General features: G+C 38.5%; 1 protein-coding gene across 1 annotated transcript in view; it reads left to right on the forward strand.

Moving 5' to 3' along the window:
• The window catches only part of MAN2A1 (mannosidase alpha class 2A member 1), a 166949-nt gene that overhangs the window by 31844 nt on the left and 113227 nt on the right, over positions 1–21878 (forward strand). Inside the window, exon 4 of the mRNA XM_064596459.1 lies at positions 8191–8362. Within this exon, the coding sequence (XP_064452529.1) occupies positions 8191–8362 (172 nt within the window). The remainder of the gene's footprint in view (positions 1–8190; positions 8363–21878) is intronic.

A 21878-nucleotide genomic window follows, 5' to 3' on the forward strand; every position in this document is an offset into this window, starting at 1 on the left:
TTCTGCATCGGGGTCCCTGCTCGGCAGGGAGTCTGCTTCTCCCTCTGACCCTCCCCCCTCTCATGTGCTCTCTCTCATTCTCTCTCAAATAAATAAATAAAATCTTTATAAAAAAAAGATTTTATTTATTTATTTTAGAGAGTGCTCGAGCAGGGGGAGGGGCAGAGGGAGAGAGAGAAAATCCCAAGCCGAATCCCCGCTGAGCGCAGATCCTGACTCAGGGCTTGATCTCTCAGGACCCTGAGATCATGACCTGAGCCAAAACCAAGAGTCCGATGCTTCACCGACTTTTCCATCCAGGAGCCCCTTGAGTTGTCAGATTTAACTTTATAAAAAAAAATGTAAGTTAAGTTTACATTTCCAATAAACAATAATTTTTTTAGTGTGTGTTCCAAATATCATATGGAACACACAGTAAACATTTATTCATTATTTATCTGAAATTCAAATTTAACTTGGCATCCTGTATTTTATCTGGCAATCTTAATTAAGAAAATATTGGCATTAAGAGTTAAATGTTTACACAGCACTTTAGAATTATCTTTTTAAGCGATCTCTAAAATTGGTGTATTGAGGTTCTTTTTCAGAGGGAGAGTGCTGATCGTTGCGGCTCTCACTGGACTGCATTCCTTAGGAGCATATATATCAAGTAGCACCTAGAGATGTAGGTGATCATCAGACATGTCCCCACCCTCCTATTTTGGTTACTTTTGTCTGTCTGTCCAGTCTGGGTGCTTCAGAGCTCACCGATGTGCCAGTTATACAAATAATTGCTACTGCTTATGAGACTTTACTGTGTTTTCAGGCACTGTTCTCTTCACGTATTAAATCCATTACTGCTCTCAGCCACTTTATGACAAAAGTCCTATTATTACCCTTATTTCACAGATGAGAAAACTGAGGCAGAAGAGAGTCCAAGTAATGTGTTGGTGGCAGGGCTGGGCTTGAACCCAAGCTCTGGACTCGGACTTGTAACCACTATTTAATATTGTTTCTGGAAGGTAATACTTCTGAAACCACAGGCAGAGCTTCTAGGAAGAAGGTCTTCTAAGTGTTTCCGTGTTAGATGTCATCCACTTTAGTATGATTAATCATATAAAACATTTTATGAACTATCTTGCAAAAGTAGACACCTCACCACACTGTTTCCCATCCTTTTTTCCTTCTGGTCTATCCTTATTGAAATGGATGTTCCTGTCCTTAAATACTACTTGAGTACATGAGATGGTGAGTGGTTTTCCTCATTGCTGCATATTTTACAATTAGCAAGTCATTTAGAAGCAGTATTTTCCAGCTTTTGAATGGTTTCTTTTAGAAACTGATAATTTGCCCCACATTTGCCCTGACTGTAAGGCTAAATAGCCTCATATCCTAAGAGTAACTCCTCGAAGGAAGTCACTTTTACTTTTACTTCTAATGGTTTCTTTCATATTATAGACACTTTTCATTTTTTCAGACCACTAAGCCCTGTTTGGGGAAGACGTAGTAGGCCTAAAGTGTCCTACTCAGTGTGAATTGATGCTCATGGATGGAGTCCTTAACAAGGGAGGGAAGTAACTTTAGCCCAGATTTAGAAATTATTGTGGAGGTTGATCTCACAATGGCAGGTGTCAAATATCGAGGTATGCAGGTCTTTTAAAGGGCATTTAGAAAAGCAATATAGTAAGGGGTCACAATTGGACATTATACATACAGCTGCAGGGTGAACAAAACCCCAGCTGTCCTAACGGTAATGCAGATGGCTCCCGTGGTGTGGGATAGAATTTCCAGTGAGGGCATCTTACATGGGTTCAAAAAGTGCTGTATCTCAAACAGCTTCGTGGACGTGAAGCTGATATGCTTTGAAAACTATTAGATGACACTGAATCACCTGGGAAAAAGGTGAGGTGATTCTGGAAACCTGAGTTCAGAAGCATTTATAGGATTCAGCAGGCTTCTAGGTTTCCAAAGACTCACAGGTCTTTGGAAAACCTCAGCTTCATCTTTGAGTCTCTCTCTCGTCTCTCGGGAGCTTCAGTCAGTTAGCATCTTCTCTTCATTTTGCCTCCTTGGTGTCATAAACGTTTTCCAGCAAAATTTTTGCAGTGGCCTCATTTCCTGTTTTCTACTTTACCATCTTCGTCTATCCTTTACACTCACAGCACACTCATTTTTGAAAGCACAGATCAAAAGACCTTAACTTCCTTCCTCCTAATTTTCAGCAAGAATCAAAAACAGTTTAGAAGATTTTCGGTGATCTGACCCCCACTTCTGTTTTTATTTCTCTCTGTACTCCCAGTGTGTAAGCTGCCACGCAGCCATACCCACCTGCCTTCTCCCTGAAACTGACACAGACCTTTGTGGTTTTGTGTGTTTTCCACATGCTCTTCCTTCTGTTTGGGAACTACCACCTTTTTCCTCTATCCAGATGATGACTATTCTAAGAATCTCTCTTCTGTCCTCCTGGTAGGAATCCACCACTTCTATATTCCCACGGCATTTCGCTCATATTTCCACTGTGGAATCTGTTTTCATTGATTAGCTTTATTGCTTTGCCTTATTAGAGGCTTGGTTTGTGTTTGAATGAATAAACTGGAACAAGACGTTGGTGAAAACTCTTTCACAGTTTATCAGGGCAGGGGGAAACAAGCTTGACTTATAATGGAAATGTTGGAATTAAAATTAATCAGCAGCGGATTTGAGTTATGATAATACCAGTTAAGATGGTGCGTGATACCTTAAGTGTAAGAGTGGCTATTGCAGTCAACTATGGAAGGATTTGACAAGTGATGGAAGAAACCTGTTGATCATATGTTGATAGACAATAACTTCATTACTAAAATAAAGAAGCTTTCTTATTTTATAAACCTTTATATTTGTCTCTTAATTTGAGACTATTATGTTAAAACAGAAGTAACCTGAAGCTTAAGTTATAGTTTTTACATGTTTATTATCTGGATATAATTATTTTTGATTCAAAATTTACTATGCTCTCTTAACATTCAGTACCTATTTAACTTTGAGTAGAATAAATGTAGTCATTAAAAAAATCATTATTGTAGCAGTTAAAATCACAACAGTGTAGCAATGATTTGAGGGGATGTGTGTTTTATTTATTTTTTATTTATTTTTATTTATTTATTTTTTAAAGAATTTATTTATTTGAGAGAGAGAGTGAGAGAGAGAAAGAGCACAAGAGGGGGGAGCGGGAGAGGGAGAAGCAGACTCCCGCTGAGCAGGGAGTCCGATGCGGGACTCGATCCCGGGACTCCAGGATCATGACCTGAGCCGAAGGCAGTCGCTTAACCAACTGAGCCACCCAGGCGCCCCCGAGGGGATGTGTGTTTTAAATTATCTTAGGGCTGACAGAGCTTTTTTAAATATAAAATAGAACCTTAAAAGATAATGACCAAAGATTATTAGGTTAGCATCAGAACAGACAATGAATGCATTAGAGCTAATTGTGTATGTGTGCAATGTCTTTTCCTTTTGGTTTCATTTCCAGTTGGAGTAATAAATTCGTATTTATATTTCATATACCTTTTTTCCCCTATCCTTTTGGCCGTGCATTTCATTCATCTATCACATACTTACTGAATTCTTGATGGTGTAGGCTTCATACTAGGTGCTGGCTTCATGAGAATTCAATGCTTTGAAGTTCGGGTTATAGGTTCTCAAATTTGTAGGAATTGGGGCAGAAATACCTGGAGGCCCTCAGGCCCTTTGTATAAACATTTAAAAGTTATAAATCAAACTGATACATTGCTAAATAAGGATAGGTCTTTTCATCCTGCCTTGAGAAATAGCACCATTATCAGGAAGGCCATGTGTGGGTTGAGATCGATCAGGCTCCAGTTCTCTACTGGAATGTGTTGGTGCATGTGGGAAGAGCCAGCCTATAGTAGCCCAGCCCTGTCTCCCAGAAATGGCCCTGTCCTAAACCAGGCCCTCCTTTGCAGACACCCCAGCACTCTTCCCACACCCCTGCAAACTGCATTCCCCCTGCCCATTGCTCAGGCTAGGGAGGTTACCACCTGCAGGTCGACTTCCCTATAGAAAAACCTATAGAAGGCCCTTGGTGGGCTCTAGAAACTGGCTTGAGGCTGTTTGAACACAGATTTCTGGGCCCTGGTACTCAGAAGGGCAGGTCAGGGCAAGTCAGGGCAGGCTCTGGGTGGGCAGGTTCTTTGCTTTGGGAATTTATTGTGTGAAAAGAATGTGGTCAGAGGACAAATAGGAAGATCCCTCAAGTGACCAGGGCTCAGGAAGGGATCCCCTTGCCCAAGTGCTAAATTGGTGCTGTGTATGCCCTTGAACCAAATAAAACTGAGTGTTCCTTGAGAGGATCAGAGTGCCACAAAGTCTTTAGATTTTGAAGCAAGATCAAGAGTCAAATTTTAAAAAATAGTGTTTTGTCAGTGAACAATTACGAGGTGCTTAATTGTTCACAAGCATTAAAAATAAGCATTGGGTTGTCAACTTTATTAGGCTTTATATTTTAAAACTTAAAATTTTTTATGATAAAATAGTGATAGCAAACTTGGAGTTATGCCTGCTTTAAAGAACTTCTAATTATGTATTCTTTGTTTTAGATATTTCCCCACTTACTTAAAAATGGTGACTAGCTGTTTTATGGGTTAAAGTGTTGTTAGAGGGGAAAAAGAGTAAATGGAAAGGTATTCTTCGTGCTATTCTAGCCCTGGTTCAATTTCCAAGTGTATTCAAGGGAAAGAAAAAGGCTGTGAATTGACCACTTAAGTAAATCAGTTTGCAACTCAATGTCCTAGGATTATTAAATCCAGAGGTAGGAATATAATTTTATGTCACAAAAAATCATCCCATACAACTTTTCATAAAATACTGTCTTTCTGATTGGTCTTATGTTAATATACAATTGTAGTTTTACAGTAATTGAGGAAAAGAAAGAGCCAATTCAGTGTAAAAGGGAATACTTGATTATTGTATAAGAGCAATAAAAGCTAATTTACTGTTATATTACTCCATATTGAAAGCTGCAAGAGGCTATCTTTTAGTTCATTCTTCATTAATTGTGTTATATTGTAGTGATATTAGTATCTATTATAGATGAGTTTTATGGAAGGCTTTTAAGTTGACATCTCAGCATGTATTTTGGCTCACGTAAATATCTTTGACATATTTTCTGCATGATTGTTGAAGGGCAAATGAAGTGTTGAAGGCAACATGGATTAATCAGTCACTGTGATTTCTTTATGAAAACTCCTATGATAAACTATTCTTTGAAAGGGTCTTAGCTAATAACAAATTATAACTGATGAAAACAAGTAATTGTACTTAAAAAAGAAAAAAAACCCTGTTACTTATTCAGCTTCATAAAGACAGTTTCTTCTAAATTTGCTTTCTATGCTAGATTACTAGAGTTTTATTATTAAATTAATTTTGGAGTCATTCCATTGTTAATAGCTCTTTTCTTTTATTGAGTTAATAGCCAAATAATTAGGGCTTAGTTTTGACCTTTGTTAAAATTTAGGTAAAACACCTATGTGTGATGTCTTAAAGACAATAATTTGCACAGAGCCATTTCAGGAATTTACATGGTCCTCACTGCACATGTATAATAAGAGCATGATGCAGAAGGAGAGGTCACTTCCAAACATTTGATTTTAGCTCAGTCTTGCAATATGGAGGTAGATACATGTTAAATTAAATATTATAATGGTCCTTGGTAAAATAAATTCTCCCCACAGTGCAATCTTTGTTTTTCGGATGGTAATAACACTGATTTTTTCTAGGGCTAAATTAGTTTGCTAGGGTTGCCATCCCAAAGTACTACAGACTGGGTGGCTTAAGCAACAGAAATTTATTTCCTTACAGTTATGGAAGCTGCAAGTCCAAAATCAAGGTGTCAGCAGTGTTGGTTTCTTCTGAAGGCCTCTCATCTTGGCTTGCAGATAGCCCTCTGTCTTCGCCTGGTCTTCCCTCTGTGTATGTCTGTGTCCTAATTGCTTTTTCTTGTAAGGACATATTGGATTAGGGCCCACCTTCATGACCTTATTATACCTTAATCACCTCTTGAAAGACCCTGTCTCCAGATACAGTTGCATTCTGAGGTATTGAGGTTTAGGATTTCAACATAGGAATTTTGAGGGGACACAATTCAGCCCTTAATAGGGGCATAGAATGAATTCTTTGCAAACCAAAGTTTTGGGTTACCAATATGTTTAAGATGTGGAACAGTTTATTTAAATGTTTTAAATAAATGTGCCCTTTTCAAAATTTAGTTGTTAGAAATATCTTTTATTTCCTCTTTTACCTGTTTTGATTGTAGAGATGGGGAAGGGTCCATTAAAGACTGATGAAGGTGATAATAATAATAGCAACTAACATTTATCAAGTCCTGTGTTATATCCTGGACTCTGGTCTGAGCACTTGATGTTTTTTTGTCTTGGATGTTGGCATGGTCAGCATTAGCAGCGAGTTGGAGCATGCTAGGGGTAGGTTGGCTTTTCTTTGCTTGTCCTTGGGAATCCAGATGTGGATCTTGGCTTTGCGGTCTGGGGCAGGAGTCCCAAGTTTGTACCTTTGCCAAGCAAGATGGGATTCTTTGCAAACCACTATTTCATGAGCTATCTTTGAATTTTCTATATATATAGGCTTTTTATTTAAACATGGAAAAGTTAAACTATCCATGTAGTATTCTTTGGTGACTTTAAAAATAACTTAAAGGTGTCCCAGATCAAGAAAGTCCTCGTAAAGAATATTTTACACTGAATTCCTCTTTGGCTTCTGGCTTCATACCTGTTGCTTTGTACATGCTCACTAAATAACTATGGAATGAATGAATAGATTTTAGTTAAAGCAAAAGGGAGAAATACAGAGTGTCAGTGCCCTTTTCAGAAGCTCATATTTACATTGTCAAAATAGTTGCATTGTCTTCTCTGCCCTAGCACATTTTATTATCTTCCAGCTAATACAGTATATTTCAGATATTAATTATAAACAAAAGAACTAACCAGTTGACCCCTTAATAGTTTAGTCTCCTCACATGTTTGAGGTTTGGAAAAAATAGAGCAGTAGTTTAGCCTGGATGTATAGAAACTCCTATCTCTCTATAAGATTTCATGGATAAGAGGTTGTTCTTTGGAAGGTCCACGTGGCCAATAGATAGCTGGGTATGATTTTGCCTCAGCAGCTCATCATGTTGCTTTAATGCTCTGCCAGATAGGGCTATGTTTGGACCTATGGGTCTTGTTAAAAATGTTTCTTTATAGGGATGGGGCACCTGGGTGGCTCAGTCAGTTAAGCGTCTGCCTTCAGCTCAGGTCATGATCCCAGGGTCCTGGATTCGAGTCCCGTGTCAGGCTCCCTGTTCAGCGGGGCGTCTGCTTCTCCCTCTGCCTGCCACTCCCCCTGCTTGTGCTCTCTTTCTCTCTCTCTGTCAAATAAATAGAATCTTATAAAAAGATGTTTCTTTATAGTGAAATTGCAAATATCTTTAGATAAAACTTCCAGGATATTTGAGAAAAGTCTGAGAACTAAGTCCTCAGTATCTACAATTTTCTTTTGAAAAAGACTTGACATACATGTATATACACTTGTGTTGTTTGATTAGTGTCAGTTTGTGCTTCCAAAAAATGGAATAATTTACAGCCTTTGGAAACTAATGCCCGTTCTTGGCAGAATTCTACTTCTCTGTATTCATAATAGTGCTATTAATTACCTTACTGCTTTGCTGCTGACTTTTAGATATAGTTTATACTTTTCTTTTTCTTAATTTAACTTACTAAAATGGGTAGGGAGTTTCAGATGTGGTATGAAGGGATACAGTTTTCATTACATTATGAGTAGTACTGCCAGCTTGTTAACGCTGTTCAGATTTTTAGAATTAAAGCAAATTCCTTAAATTAGAGATAAATTATAAATAATTGAATTCAATACTATAATTACTAAGCATAAATAAATGCTTTTGGGCCTCAGGTCATTTTTCTCATTTTTTCCCTCATTTCTATCTGAATTTGTGCAGTTTTCAGAGTGTTTTGTCATTAGTGACTTTTTGAGTTTCGTATCCATTGAAATGGAATTTCACCACTTGAAACATTTCTGAAATTTTTAAATGTGTCTTAATATGAATGAAACATCTAAGGGTATCCAAAGGTGATGCAATGGAATGTGACTGAGTTGAAGTCAGACATATGAATCAGACCTTTGTTGTATATTTGTGTCTTGATTTAGGTTGGTTGAAGACTTTTGATGACTACTTTAGAGAGATGACTCAGTATATTTTTAATAACATGGTCATCAAGCTGAAAGAAGACTCACGGAGAAAATTTATGTGGTCTGAGATTTCTTACCTTTCAAAGTGGTGGGATACTATAGATAAGCCGAAGAAGGATGCTGTTAAAAGGTTTGTTTTAAAACTGTTTTTTTGTTTATTTTTTTGTTTTTGCAATTTGGTAATATTAAACATTAATTATACAGTGAAACAAGACTTGAATTTTTAGAAGGTAAAAATTCTTAGCCTTATATCTGAAACTAAAATATTTCTTCACATCCTTTTTTCCCTGATTCTAGTTCATCTCTGAAAAAGTGACTTGAAACTTTTCTGTTGAAGTTCTTATGTTCCAACTTTGTCCCGGAGATTGAATTATTAGGTCAAAGGGGCTTAATATTTTAAATGGTTTTTGAAGCATATAATCAAAGTGACCCTTGGAAAGATTGTTTCAGAGTATTCTTCTATCTTCCATATAGAATTGTACCAATGTCTCTGCCTAGTTGGCCACCAGTATAATTTTTTTCTAAAACTTTGACCAATTCGATGGTTGAAATATTTTAATTTGGATTTTTGATTACTGATAATGTTGCATATTTTCTCAGTGTGGTATGATGAGAGAATCTGTTCCCTATGTGTCCCTCCCTTCTGCTCCCAAGAGTTTAAGGATTATCATAGCATGAATTGCTTTCTTTTATTTATTTAATATCACATATATAGCACTTACTGTTTTAATGCCTGTTCTGAGCACTTCACAAATGATAACTGATAATCCTCGCAGCAGTCCTGTGAAGTAGGTACAATGACTGTCCTCGTTTTACAGATAAAGACACTGGTTGTCCGGGGTCACCCAGCTGGGACGCGCCTCGCTGGCGTGCCATCCGGGGCCGCCTGTCCAGCCCCACAGGCTCTTCCCTCCCATGCTGTGCTCTGCTGCTGCCCTAAGATGTAAATTGTCTGTTTTTTTTCCTACTTATTTGAAGTGCCATCTTTGTTGTATTTAAATATGCATTGATTTCTGGGTTTTCTGACCTCTTTCATGGACTTTTCTGCTTGACTCTGATTGTCGTGGCTTTAAGATCTGTTTCATTAATGGGCAATTTAAATCTCCCTTTGTCTTTCTTTGCTGAAAAATTCTTTTAATGAGTGACCACTTAATTTTCCCAAGGAGCTTTAGAATTAATTTGTTAAATTCTTCCTACCGTATCAAAAAAGAAAAGGATTTTGATGGAAATTGACACAAACTAATTTAAAGATAATTTGGAGGGATTTGGTTTTCCATCATTATCCATCAGACCTTTTTTTTTTTTTTTCTTGATAGGGCACAGCATTCAAAAACTTTGCTAGTGATACACACACACACGCACGCACACACACAGAAGAGATGGGAACCTAATAAAGATGCTGGTAGAGATTTATGTATGTTAGGTGGTTAGAAATAACATAAATGCTACAATAAAAGACCTGAAGTTTATACTTGTAGACGTGGATGTCAGAAAGAGTACAGATTTTGAGTTAGTGCAAAATGGTAGAAAGTGGGTTATCTGAAATCTGACAGGAAGTTTTTTGGCATATGTGGATGATTGTGAACACAGAGAGTGAATTGAAGTAGCTGGTAGACCTTGGAGGGTGTGTGTGTGTGTGTGTGTGTGTGTGTGTGTGTCTTGTGTATCCCTATGTGGCTGGGTTCAACTGGGTGCAGTTTTCTGCCTTCTTCACTTCTGTTTCTCAGGGACAAAATTTCACTTAAGCAATACAAAATTTGCTCCCTGATATAATCATTCACTTTGGAATAAATTTTTGTTTTTGAAACAAGCATTTATAGCAGAAATGACTATACCTATTTTTTTTGCCACTGTTCCCCTGTCAGCTCCCTTTTATTTTTAGGGATTTTATTACTTTTTAAATTTAGTACATAAGGGTTTGTGCCCGATCTTTGCTTACTAGCTCATTCGGTCATGCATTCTGCAACTGCCCCAATGGATATCTCCAATGGGGCAAGAGCGACGAGGTTTGGGTACTCGTGAGCTGAGTATTTCTTTTTCTTGATCATAAATTCTGACTCTCATCACTGACAAATAATTATCTTTTCTCCTTTTAATAACTAAAATTACTATAACTACCACTCACTTGTAGTTTGTTTGGATTTGCCTGATCTCTGTGCCCTTTTTACATTAGAGGGAATTCATTTAGAACAGTAGTTCAAATGGTTAGGCCCTGGAATGAGGCTACCTGGGTTCAAATTCTGGCAACTCCCATCTATTGTGTGAACTTTGGGCAAATTATCTAACCTCTCTGTGTCTCATTTTCTTTGTCTAGTGAGGATAATATTGGGACCTATTTTATTTGGTTTTTATGAAGATTGAATGAATACAAATAAATGCTTAGCCCAATGCCTGGCATATTTTAAGTCCTTAATAAATATTAAAAGCTCTTGTTATTTTAGTTTTTGTCACTTTGAGTCTTTCTCTTGGACACTCAGTGTAGAACTTTAGTTCCGAAGTCATCCTTTTTTTTTTTCTTTTAATAAAAGAATTTAACTGTAAAATATATGCTTTCTTTCTTAAAAAAGCTTTTTAATGTATTGCTTCAGTGAAGATAACCTTCCCCTCCACTTCCCCGCTCAGACATTTTTAGGATTTTTAAAATTTTATCCATGAAATTCTAAATTTTGACCGTGTATCTAGGTATAACTTATTATTAAACTTTCCATCTGTCAATTCAAACATATCTTCGGCTTATGTGTTCTGCCCTTACTATATACTGTTTTTATTTTCTCTGGGGATTAAATTTTCTAGTTATTGAGTCTCACTTATCCACATGCATTTTTGATTTCTTTGTTATATTTACTGTGTTTGGGAGATTTTTCTTCAGGGTTTTAAAGATTTTCTTAAAGATTTTTCTTAAGGGTTCTTTTTTTCCCCCACTTCAGATTCAGTTCTTTGAGGGTATGAAACATGTTCTTTTCTGGCTTTGGTTTTAACTGTTTTTGTTTGCTTGTTTGTTTTTTACCCCTCAGTTCTGCATTCTTTATATGGTACCCTGTAAGTCCAAGTATTTTTGTCCTTTTTATTCATCCTTGAACAATAACAGATGTATATACACCTAGAATTTGTCCCAAAACAGAGAGTGTAACTGGCCTCGATTCCTTCCTGTTCTAACTAAATACTTTGTTTCCTTGTTGTGGGTGTTAGTTCATATTGACTGGCCAGCGTCCATTCCCCCTGGTTTCCTTTTGGGAAATGGCCTCTCACACATGTCAGATCCTCCATCTTCCAGCCTCAGGTCAGACAGGCCAGCTATGACCTGAGCTCGGCTAATCAGTGTATTACTGCCCAGCATTCTGAGTCGTTAGAAAGTGAAACGAGGGTGGACAAAAGGAAGCAAGGGAGGCAGACGTAGAGGGAAGGTTGCAGGTCATCCCTCACAGCCCTGGTGCGTTCATAAGACTCTTCCTGTCCTGGGACATGGTCCCTGTGATCCCTGTAGCATGTCCTCTCATTTTCTTCCAGCCCTTCGTTAAGCTTGGACTTATAGTCCTCAGTTTTGTGTGTCCAGGAGAGTCTCCCAGTGCATTTCCTCTCTGGAGTCGGCAGGTGTTGATGGCAAACAAGAAAGCTAGCTGATCTATTCCCCCTCAGATCCTTTGTTGGAGAGCTGGATTCTGAAAGATTGCATGAGCATCAGGGACCCAGCAGCTGGAGAATATGTCCCTGTCATGAAAAGGAGTGGCCGAGGGGAAGAGAGTAGCTGGGGCTGTGGGAAGATGGGGAGATTTATGAAGTGTTTGTTCTCTGCTGGGTGAAGCTGCGGAGGCCAGGATTAGCTTTCTCCATTCAGCTTTCTCTTTTGTGACGTGTAAGCCAAGTAAGAGCTTTGGCCTGTCTGAAGGTCCTGCTTCACAAGAGTATAGGAGACTAGAGTCCAGCTACCTCCGAAGGAAAGTGGGCTTGCTGCCTGCTGCTTTTTGTAAGGTGAGGCCATGCTTGTTTCCTCCCAGGATGGCTGCATTAGGGAGCTACCCTCTGCAGCAGTAAGGACCTTGGGGTTGAGAGGCTTCTCTGTAGGATGAGCTCTCAAAGAGCCCTCAGGTTGAAGTATGGAGATAGTGATTAGTGTCTGTCCCAAGATACAGCTTTGCTTCAGTCCTTGGCCCTCCAAATTAGGGGCTGTTGCCCAAATCTCTCAGAGTCCTTTCTCTTTATGATTTGAGACTCCATGTTGATTTTTCTTGTAGGATGATGGCAAGTCAGTACTTGAATTATTTTAGTTTCATCTATGTAGTATCTGTCAGAACCGCCGCCAATTTTATAGCATGAGGATAGTCCCCTTCTCCTTATTCTAGCTGGGTGCATATCTCTCTCCCTTTTTCTGCTCTGTTGGCCATTTTACTTACGTTGAGCTGTATGAAATTGCCGGTATTTCACCATTTTTGATGTACAAAAATATCAATTTCATGGGATTCAACCTAAGATTAAGGATAGAAAATGGTAAGATGTGGTAAGGAGTGGGAATACAAATGAGAATCTAATGCTCAATTCATTGTCTTAAACTTCTTTTGACAGATGCTATTTTGGCAGTGGGAAATATTCTGGAATATAGGCCTGATCTTGATGATACCATTTTGCTTGAAGAAAATATTGTTTTTGTTTGTTTGTTCTTTTTGTTTTGTTTTGTTTTAAGATTTTATATTTATTTGAGGGAGAGATAGAGCACAAATGGAGGGGCAGAGGGAGAGGGACAAGCAGACCCCTCTGCTGAGTGGGGAGCCTGACAAGCTCAATCCCAGAACCCTGAGATCATGACCTGAACCAAAGTCAGACGCTTAACTGATTGAGCCACCTAGGAGTCCCAAAGAAAACATTGTTTTTTATAGCAAAGTTAAGGCAAATGAATTTTGTTTCTGGTCAAGCTTTGTCAGAGTTTTCTCCCTTCTTGGCATCATCATACACTTTTATTCACTTATTACATTTATCTGTGGAATTAGGGTCATAGCATTTTTTCCCCTACTTACTTAAACATAACATTCTTAGTATTTCTTGCCTAAATGTATGTTTTGGGGAAAAATTAATAGATGTACAGGTGTGCTTTCAGTATTTAAAATTCTGAGCTTGTACTAAGTGGTGTTAACTGATAGAATTTTTTTGACTGCTAGTATAATGCTTATGCAGTGGCTTATTTTTTCCTTTTTGAAGATGAGTCTATGGATTCTATGTCTGTACCTAAATTTGCAAGCTATCTATTGCAGAACAGAACCTGTTAATTCCAGCAGAGTTCCATGTAAGCTTTTATTGTCCCTGAAGAATACCAATTGATTGTGGGAACTTAACAGAAACATAACTCAAATGATCCCCATAATCTATTCTAGCAGTGACTTGTTTGATTCTCACCCCCTGTGGCAGCAGTCTTCAGCTCTATAAGCTTTTAAAAATGAGAATCTAGTTAACTAAAGGGAGATCCATGCAAACAACATCTAGCCTTTTGTGTGTGTGTGTGTGTGTGTGTGTGTGATTCAAAGTAATTTAATCAATTATAGTCATGGTGCCTACTTGTAACACATATCCAGTGGATTTAAAAGAAACTTCCTCCCATTAAATAATCAACACATTTTCTGTCTAGGCTTGTTTTATTTTTGAAAATGACTAGGATGTTAACATTCTTTTTACTTTTTAGGCTTCATATTTGAATATTCTTCAGCTAAATGCAGTTAAATACTGCATGATGTTTATAATACATCAAAATGTGAATCCTTATTCAGAATCAAGCAGCTGAAACATTAACCTTAGCATTTCTTTTGACTAGCACCCAGCATATTACATACTTATTTTTTTCTCTCTGGGCACTGAGACACTGAAACAGTTTTTACGGTGCATGTGCTCTTGCTGTTGAGACTGGTGTTCAGTGAAGAAGCTTAATGAGTTGTTGGAACCTAGAACAGTTTGTGTTCACCGAAGTCTTGACCAGCTTCTGTGTGGATATTTTGGTATGAAATAAGGCTTCATATGTGTGTGGGGAGGAAAGGTATCATCAGTGAATGGTTATTGAAGTGATGGTTAATGAAAATATTTTATCTTCAACACATTGCTGGGTTTCATTGCTTTGCCAAGAATGCACAATCTTTTTTTTTTTTTTTTTTTTAAGATTATTTGTTTGAGAGAGAGCGCATGCATGAGAGAGAGAGCACTAGCTGGAAGGGGGAAGGGGCAGAAGGAGAGGGAGAAGCAGGCTCCCCGTTGAGCAGGGAGCCCAATGTGGGACTTGATCCCAGGACCCCAGGATCATGACTGAGCTGAAGGCAGATGTTTAACAGACTGAGCCACTCAGGTGCCCCAAGAATGGAAAATTTCTAATCTGTCATTCTCTTACATCTTTTTTCTTAGGTTTATATTTAAGTGAACCTTGTACCCTATTTTCTTAACTATCTGTTTGCTTATTGAAATCAGAGAAATGGGGGCACCTGGGTGGCTCAGTTGGTTAAGCGGCTGCCTTCGGCTCAGGTCATGATCCTGGGGTCCTGGGATCGAGCCCCACATCCGGCTCCCTGCTCAGTGGAGAGCCTGCTTCTCCCTCTCCCTCTGCCTGCCTGCCGCTCCCCCTGCTTGTGCTCTCTCACTATCTCTCTGTCAAATAAATAAATAAAATCTTTTTAAAAAAAAAAGAAATCAGAGAAATGGTTGAGATCACTTTCTTAAATAATACAAATCCAAACTTATTGATGTGCATTTCAGGTTTCACTATAAAAATGTACTTTTAAAGTTCTCATACAGGTTAATTTATTATACATTTTATACAGGTCAAATTTTACGGTACTTGACCGAAGGCTGCTGTGAAATTTGCAGAGCAATAAGAAGTTACAGTGTGTCTTGTGATGTTCAGAGTAAATTGCAGATTTGGATTGAGTTTAGAGGCTAAAGATACATAGCATTTAATCAAAGGAATCAAAGCAATTCACCGGTGTCTAAAATAATTTTAGTTCTCATAGTTGAAGCAGCAGCATATGTGTATTTGAAGAAGTATGTATTTCACCCCACTTCCTCCACTCCCAGTTTATTTCCAATGAGGCAGCTTTGTGCAGCTTCCACCCCTCAGCCACTTCGGCTGCTGGCTTCTGTCTACCTCATGGATACTGGCACAAGCCATGAGGGACTTCTCAGCTGCTCCATCCACTGGATGTTGGCGCCGTCCCCCTGAAGGCTTTCTTTGCAGCATCAACACTGACCACTTCACTGTCCTTGAAATTCTTTCTTTTTTGTCTTCTCTGACCCAGAGCTGTTTGTCTCCTGTTTCTCTTCCTGCCTTGCTGAGCATGCCTTTTTCATCCCCTCAATTTCCTCCTCTGCTCACTTCCTCCATGTCCCTTTCTCGCCTGTGGGGTCGTACCCCTTGCTTCTCCTCTTCATCCTGCAGGCTCATCCACACTGTTATTTTAATTACTAGGTGTTTGGGCTGCTTCCAGATCTAGAGTGCCAACCTCAACTTCTTTTTTCCCTATTTAATGACAATAGTAACAGCTAACACTTCCTGAGTGCTTAACGTATACCAGGCATGTTGTAAGCACTTACATGTATTTATCCAGTCAGTCCTATAGCTTTCTTAGGAGTTAAGATGAGTTGAGTTTCCTTATGAGGAAACTGAGGCAGGGGTGTAAAGGAACGCACCTAAGATTCTCCAGCTAGTGAATAGGTCATGAAGACCAGAGCCAGGCAGCCTGGCCCCAGAATCAGTGCTGTTAAGTATTGTGTGCTCTGCCTTTTCCATCTGCCATTCAGACCAAATCCAGTCAGTCCCCTACGCCTTGTCACTTACTCCTCTTTAGTATTTCTGTGCTCTGGACCCCAGTTCCAGGCCCATTACTCTGTGTTTCCTGCTATTATGAAAACCTCCAGCTGGTCTTCCTGTGTCTAGCTCTGTCTCTTCCAGGTGTCCTCCATTTCTCCCACAGAGTTAGGTTTCTAATGTATCATTCTGTACATGTCACTTCTTGACTTTAAAACACTTCAGTGATGCTTCAGTGTCAAAAGGTACAGACCCATCTCTTGTCTGGCACACACTGGCTCTTGCTCTGATTCCTCCCTACTTGTCCATCCTTCCCTCTGATCACTTCCTGCCTCACAGTCTATTCTTAGCCCTGCTGAGCTGCGTGGGTGTCCTCAGACACATGTTATTTCTTGTTTAGGAATTTGCCCATGAGTTGAGCTTAGAATTTTTTTTTTCCTTTTGTGCAATGGATAATCTCAGTCTTATTCATTTTTCAAGACTCAGCTGAAATATTACCTTATTTCTGAAGCCTTCCCTTATTTACTCCATCATTCATTCAACAAATACTGTGCTAGACTCCGGGGATACAGGAGATGAGGAAGACAGACCTGATAGTAGCAAAAGAAACAGTCAACAAAACCAAAAGACAACCAACAGAATGGGAAAAGATATTTGCAAATGACATATCAGATAAAGGGCTAGTATCCAAAATGTATAAAGAACTTATCAAACTCAACACCCAAAGAACAAATGATCCAGTCAAGAAATGGGCAGAAGACATGAACAGACATTTTTCCAAAGAAGATATCCAGATGGCCAACAGACACATGAAAAAATGCTCAACATTGCTTGGCATCAGGGAAATCCAAATCAAAACCTCAATGAGATACCACTTCACACCAGTCAGAATGGCTAAAATTAACAAGTCAGGAAAAGACAGATGTTGGAGGAGATGTGGAGAAAGGGAACCCTCCTACACTGTTGGTGGGAATGCAAGCTGGTGCAGCCACTCTGGAAAACAGTATGGAGGTTCCTCAAAAAGTTGAAAATAGAGCTGCCTTATGACCCAGCAATTGCACTGTTGGGTATTTACCCCAAAGATACGAATGTAGGGATCCAAAGGGGTACGTGCACCCCAGTGTTTATAGCAGCAGTGTCCACAATAGCCAAACTGTGGCAAGAGTCAAGATGTCCATCGACAGATGAATGGATAAAGAAGTGGTGTATATATATACAATGGAATATTATGCAGCCATCAAAAGGAATGAGATCTTGCCATTCGCAATGACGTGGATGGAACCGGAGGGTATTATGCTAAGCGAAATAAGTCAATCAGAGAAAGATAATTATATGATCTCACTGATATGAGGAATTCTTAATCTCAGGAAACAAACTGAGGGTTGCTGGAGTAGTGGGGGGTGGGAGGGATGGAGTGGCTGGGTGATAGACATTGGGGATGTATGTGCTATGGTGAGTGCTGTGAATTGTGTAAGACTGTTGAATCACAGAGCTGTACCTCTAACAAATAATACATTGTATGTTTAAAAAAAAAAAAAGGCAGGAAGGGAAAAATGAAGGGGGGAAACCGTAGGGGGAGATGAACCATGAGAGACTATGGACTCTGAGAAACAAACTGAGGGTTCTAGGGGGGAGCGAGGTGGGGGGATGTGTTAGCCTGGTGATGGGTATTAAAGAGGGCACGTACTAAATGGAGCACCGGGTGTTACATGCAAACAATGAATCATGGAACACTACATCAAAAACTAATGATGTAATTTTGGTGATTAACATAACATAATAAAATAAAAAATAAAAATAAATAAAATAATAAAATAAGGGAAAAAAACATAGTATCACAATAAAGTGTTTGCTTCTATGGAAGCAAGAAGGGTGTCTTGGGAGGCTTCCTGAAGCAGGTGGTATTCAGGCTGAAACCTGAAAGGGGTTATAATTAGCCAGTTACGTAGGGGGTGGGGAAGGAATTCCAGGTTATGAGAGCAGAATTGTGATTATGGGCCAGGGATTATTAGCAAGAGCTTGGCATGTTCAAACACCCAGAAGAAGTTTATGAGGCTTCAGCAGTGAGGAGGAAGGTGTGTGTGCTCGGGCTGGTTAATGTCTGGTCATCAAGGAGATGCAGATTATAACTACTACAAGATTCTATCCCAAACCCTTTAGAATAGCTACAATCAAAAAGCCTGACAACACCAAGAGTTGACAAGAATGTGCAGCAACTGGAACTCTCATATTGCTAGTGGGGATATAAAATGGGACAATTGCTTTCTGAAAAGCCACCAAAGTTTTCCAAAGTAACACATACATAATGAGACCTAGGAGCCCCCTGCTAGGAATTTACCTAAGAGAAATAAAAACATGCTCACAAAAAGACTTGTTTAGACATTTTCATGGTGATTTCACACTGGAAACAGTTCAAATGTCCATCAGCAAGATAATAGATGAAAAAAGGCATATTCGTGCAGTGGAATTACTGCTCAGCAGTGAAAAAGAATGAATTACTGAAATACATGGTAAGATGGATGAATCTAATAAACATGTTAAGCAAAAAAAGCCTGACAGAATAATAAATATTGTGTAATTTTACTTTATGAAGTCTAAGAGTAGCTAAACCTATCTATTATGATAGAAATGAAGTAAGAATGTCTTTCTTTTTTGGAGCAGTTGAGGCGGGAGATAATTGGAAAGGGGCATGAAGGAACTCTCTGAGTTAATGGAAATAGTCCATATCTTGTTTTTGGTGGTGATTACAGGGGTATAAACACTTGTCAAAACTGATCAAACCAAACACACGTGTATTGTGTGTTGATATCTCAAAAGTCCTTTAAATACAGTACAGCCATAAACATGATGATAGCTCTGTTTATTAACATGGAACGGTGTGCATTGGTATAGTATTAAGTAAAAGAAGGTCAAAAACTGTGCCTACCATAACCCCTTATGCATTTATAGCAAGATAGTGAATAAATTTTTGAATTTTATTCTTTAATCTCATATATATTTTGATTCATTATGAATGAGCATTTTATTAATTTGTTTTGGAAAATGATAGAATGAAGTAATATTCCCTATACAGTGAAATATTTAAAGACGATCCTCTTTTTTTTTCTTTTCTTTTTTCTTAAAGATTTTATTTATTTATTTGAGACAGAGAGAATGAGAGAGACAGAGAGCACATGAGAGGGGGGAGGGTCAGAGGGAGAAGCAGGCTCCCTGCCGAGCAGGGAGCCCGATGCGGGACTCGATCCAGGGACTCCAGGATCATGACCTGAGCCGAAGGCAGTCGCTTAACCAACTGAGCCACCCAGGCACCCTTGTTTTCTTTTTTCTTAAGTTTTTGTTTAAATTCCAGTTAACATACACTGTAATATTAGTTTCAGGTGCGCAATATAATGGTTCAACACTTACGTGCAACACAGAGTGCTCATCACAAGTGCATTTCTTAATCCCCATCACTTATTTCACCCATCCCTCCACCCTCCTCCCCTCTGGTAACCAGCAGTTTATTCTCTATAGTTAAGAGTCTCGTTCTTGGTTTGCCTCTCTCTCTTCCCCCTCCCATGATCGTTTGTTTTGTTTTGTGTCTTAAATTCCACACATGAGTGAAATCGTGTCATATTTGTCTTTCTCTAACTTACTTCGCTTAGCATGATACGCTCTGACTCTATCCTCGTCATTGCAAATGGCAAGATTTCATTCTTTTTTATGGCTAATATTCCATTATGTATATATATACATATATATATGACGGCTTTATCCATTAGTCAGTGGACATTCAGGGTCTTTCCATAATTTGGCTGTTGTTGATAATAGTGCTGTAAACTTTGGGGTACATGTATCCCTTTGAATTAGTATTTTTGTATCCTTTGGGTAAATGCCTAGTGCAGTGCTGGGTTGTAGGGTAGTCCTATTTTTAACTTTTTGAGGATACTCCATACTGTTATGCAAACTGCACCAGTTTGCATAAAGAATATCCTCTTATTAAAACTTAACAGAAATGGGGGTCCTTGGGTGGCTCAGTCAGTTAAGCATCTGCCTTCGCCTCGGGTCATGATCCCAGGGTCCTGGGCCCGTGTCAGGCTTCCTGCTCAGTGGGGAGTCTGCTTCTCCCGCTCCCTCTCCCTCTTCCCCCGCTCATGCTCTCTACCCCCCTTCTCTCTCTCTTGCTCACATCAATAAAATCTTAAAAAAAAAAATGATTAATTGAGCCATCTAATATTGGAAATATTCTTAAATAACATTTCATGATTATTTTATGCTATAGCTATGTTAGTTTTCAATGTTTAGGAGAAATCGGTATAATATTTATAGTTTAGAAAAAATTTTTCATTTAATTAATGTGTTAATGTAAGTCCCAAGTGTATAAAGGGTACACAGTGAAAGGTAAGAGATGAACCACTCTTGTCTCTTTGCCATCTAGTTCTTCCCACAGAATGCAGCTGCTGTGAACTCTATTATAGATATACAGGAAAACATATGTACATATACCTGTGTGCAAATACATGTTTATTATGCAAATGATAGCATGGCATGCACATTGTGCTGATCTTTTTCTGAATGAGTCTTTTTTTATTGTAAAATATTCATAACGTAAAACTTAGCATCTTACTGATTTTATTTGTACCATTTGATTGCATTAAGTACATTCACATTGCTGTGCAGTCATAACTATCATCTGTCTCTAGAACTTTTTCATGATCTCAAACTGTAACCGTACCTGTTACACAATAACTTGCCATTCACCTTCCCCGTCCTGCCTCTGGCATCACCATTCTACTTTCTGTTTCTGTAAGTTTGACTACTTTAGGTACCTCATATGAATGGAATAATACGTGTCTTATTGTGTCTCGCTTTGATTTCACTTAGCATAAAGTCTTCAGGGTTCATCCATGCTGAAGCATGTATCAGAATTCTCTTCCTTTTTTAAGGCTGAATAATGATATTTTATTGCATGAATATACCACATTTTACTTATCCATTCATCCATCATTGGACATTTGGGTTGTTTCTATCTTTTGGCTATTGTGAATAATACTGCTGTGAACATAGGTGTTCAAATATCTGTTCAAGTCCCAGCTTTTAATTCTTTTGTGTGTATATCCAGAAGTGGAATTGCTGGATCATGTAGTAATTCTGTGTTTGAATTTTTGCAGGACCCCTCATGTTTTCCACAGCAACTGTACCCCTTTACATTGCCACCCACAATGTTCAATAGCTCTGCATCCTTGACACCTATTTGCTGTTTTTTTTTTTAATCTAATTTCCATCCTAATGGATATTGTACCATGCTTTTCAATCTTAATATATCTTGGAGAACCTTTCAGGAAAGAAGAGCCCTTCTTTTTAAAGACAGTATAAAAATCTACTTTTTTGACTCTTCCCAGTGGGTGACCATGTAGTTTTATTTCTGGTCTTTTGTGAATGCATGGAATGTATCTTTATATTTAGTGTGTATAATGCTTCTTTTTATTTTTATACTTTATTTTTTGACTTAATTTGAATGAACATGTATAAAAGTGTATATGCATTTTACAATTTGATAGTTACTGCCAGAAATGTGTAACAATACCGATTTCCATACATCTTTGACCTCATAGTATGTTACACAACTTTTTGATCTTTCCAATATGATAAATAAAAGTGACATCTTGAAGTTTTAATTTGCATTTCCTTATGAGTGAGGCTAAATTTCTTTTCATTTTTGGGAGGCCATCATTTCTGAAATATATGCTGCATATTCTTTGTTCACTTGTCTTTTGAGTTATTGGTATCCTTTTTAATAGGAACCCTGAGTGTTAAATGGTGAGGAAACTAGGTGTGACTCCTGCCCTCACGGAGCTTACAGTCTATGGAGGGAGAAAGACAGTAAACATATAGT

The sequence above is a fragment of the Mirounga angustirostris genome, unplaced genomic scaffold (genome assembly GCF_029215605.1).
Source record: "Mirounga angustirostris isolate CCGP_5_RB_7025 unplaced genomic scaffold, mMirAng1.0.hap1 SCAF_7, whole genome shotgun sequence".
Classification (NCBI taxonomy): Eukaryota; Metazoa; Chordata; class Mammalia; order Carnivora; family Phocidae; genus Mirounga; species Mirounga angustirostris.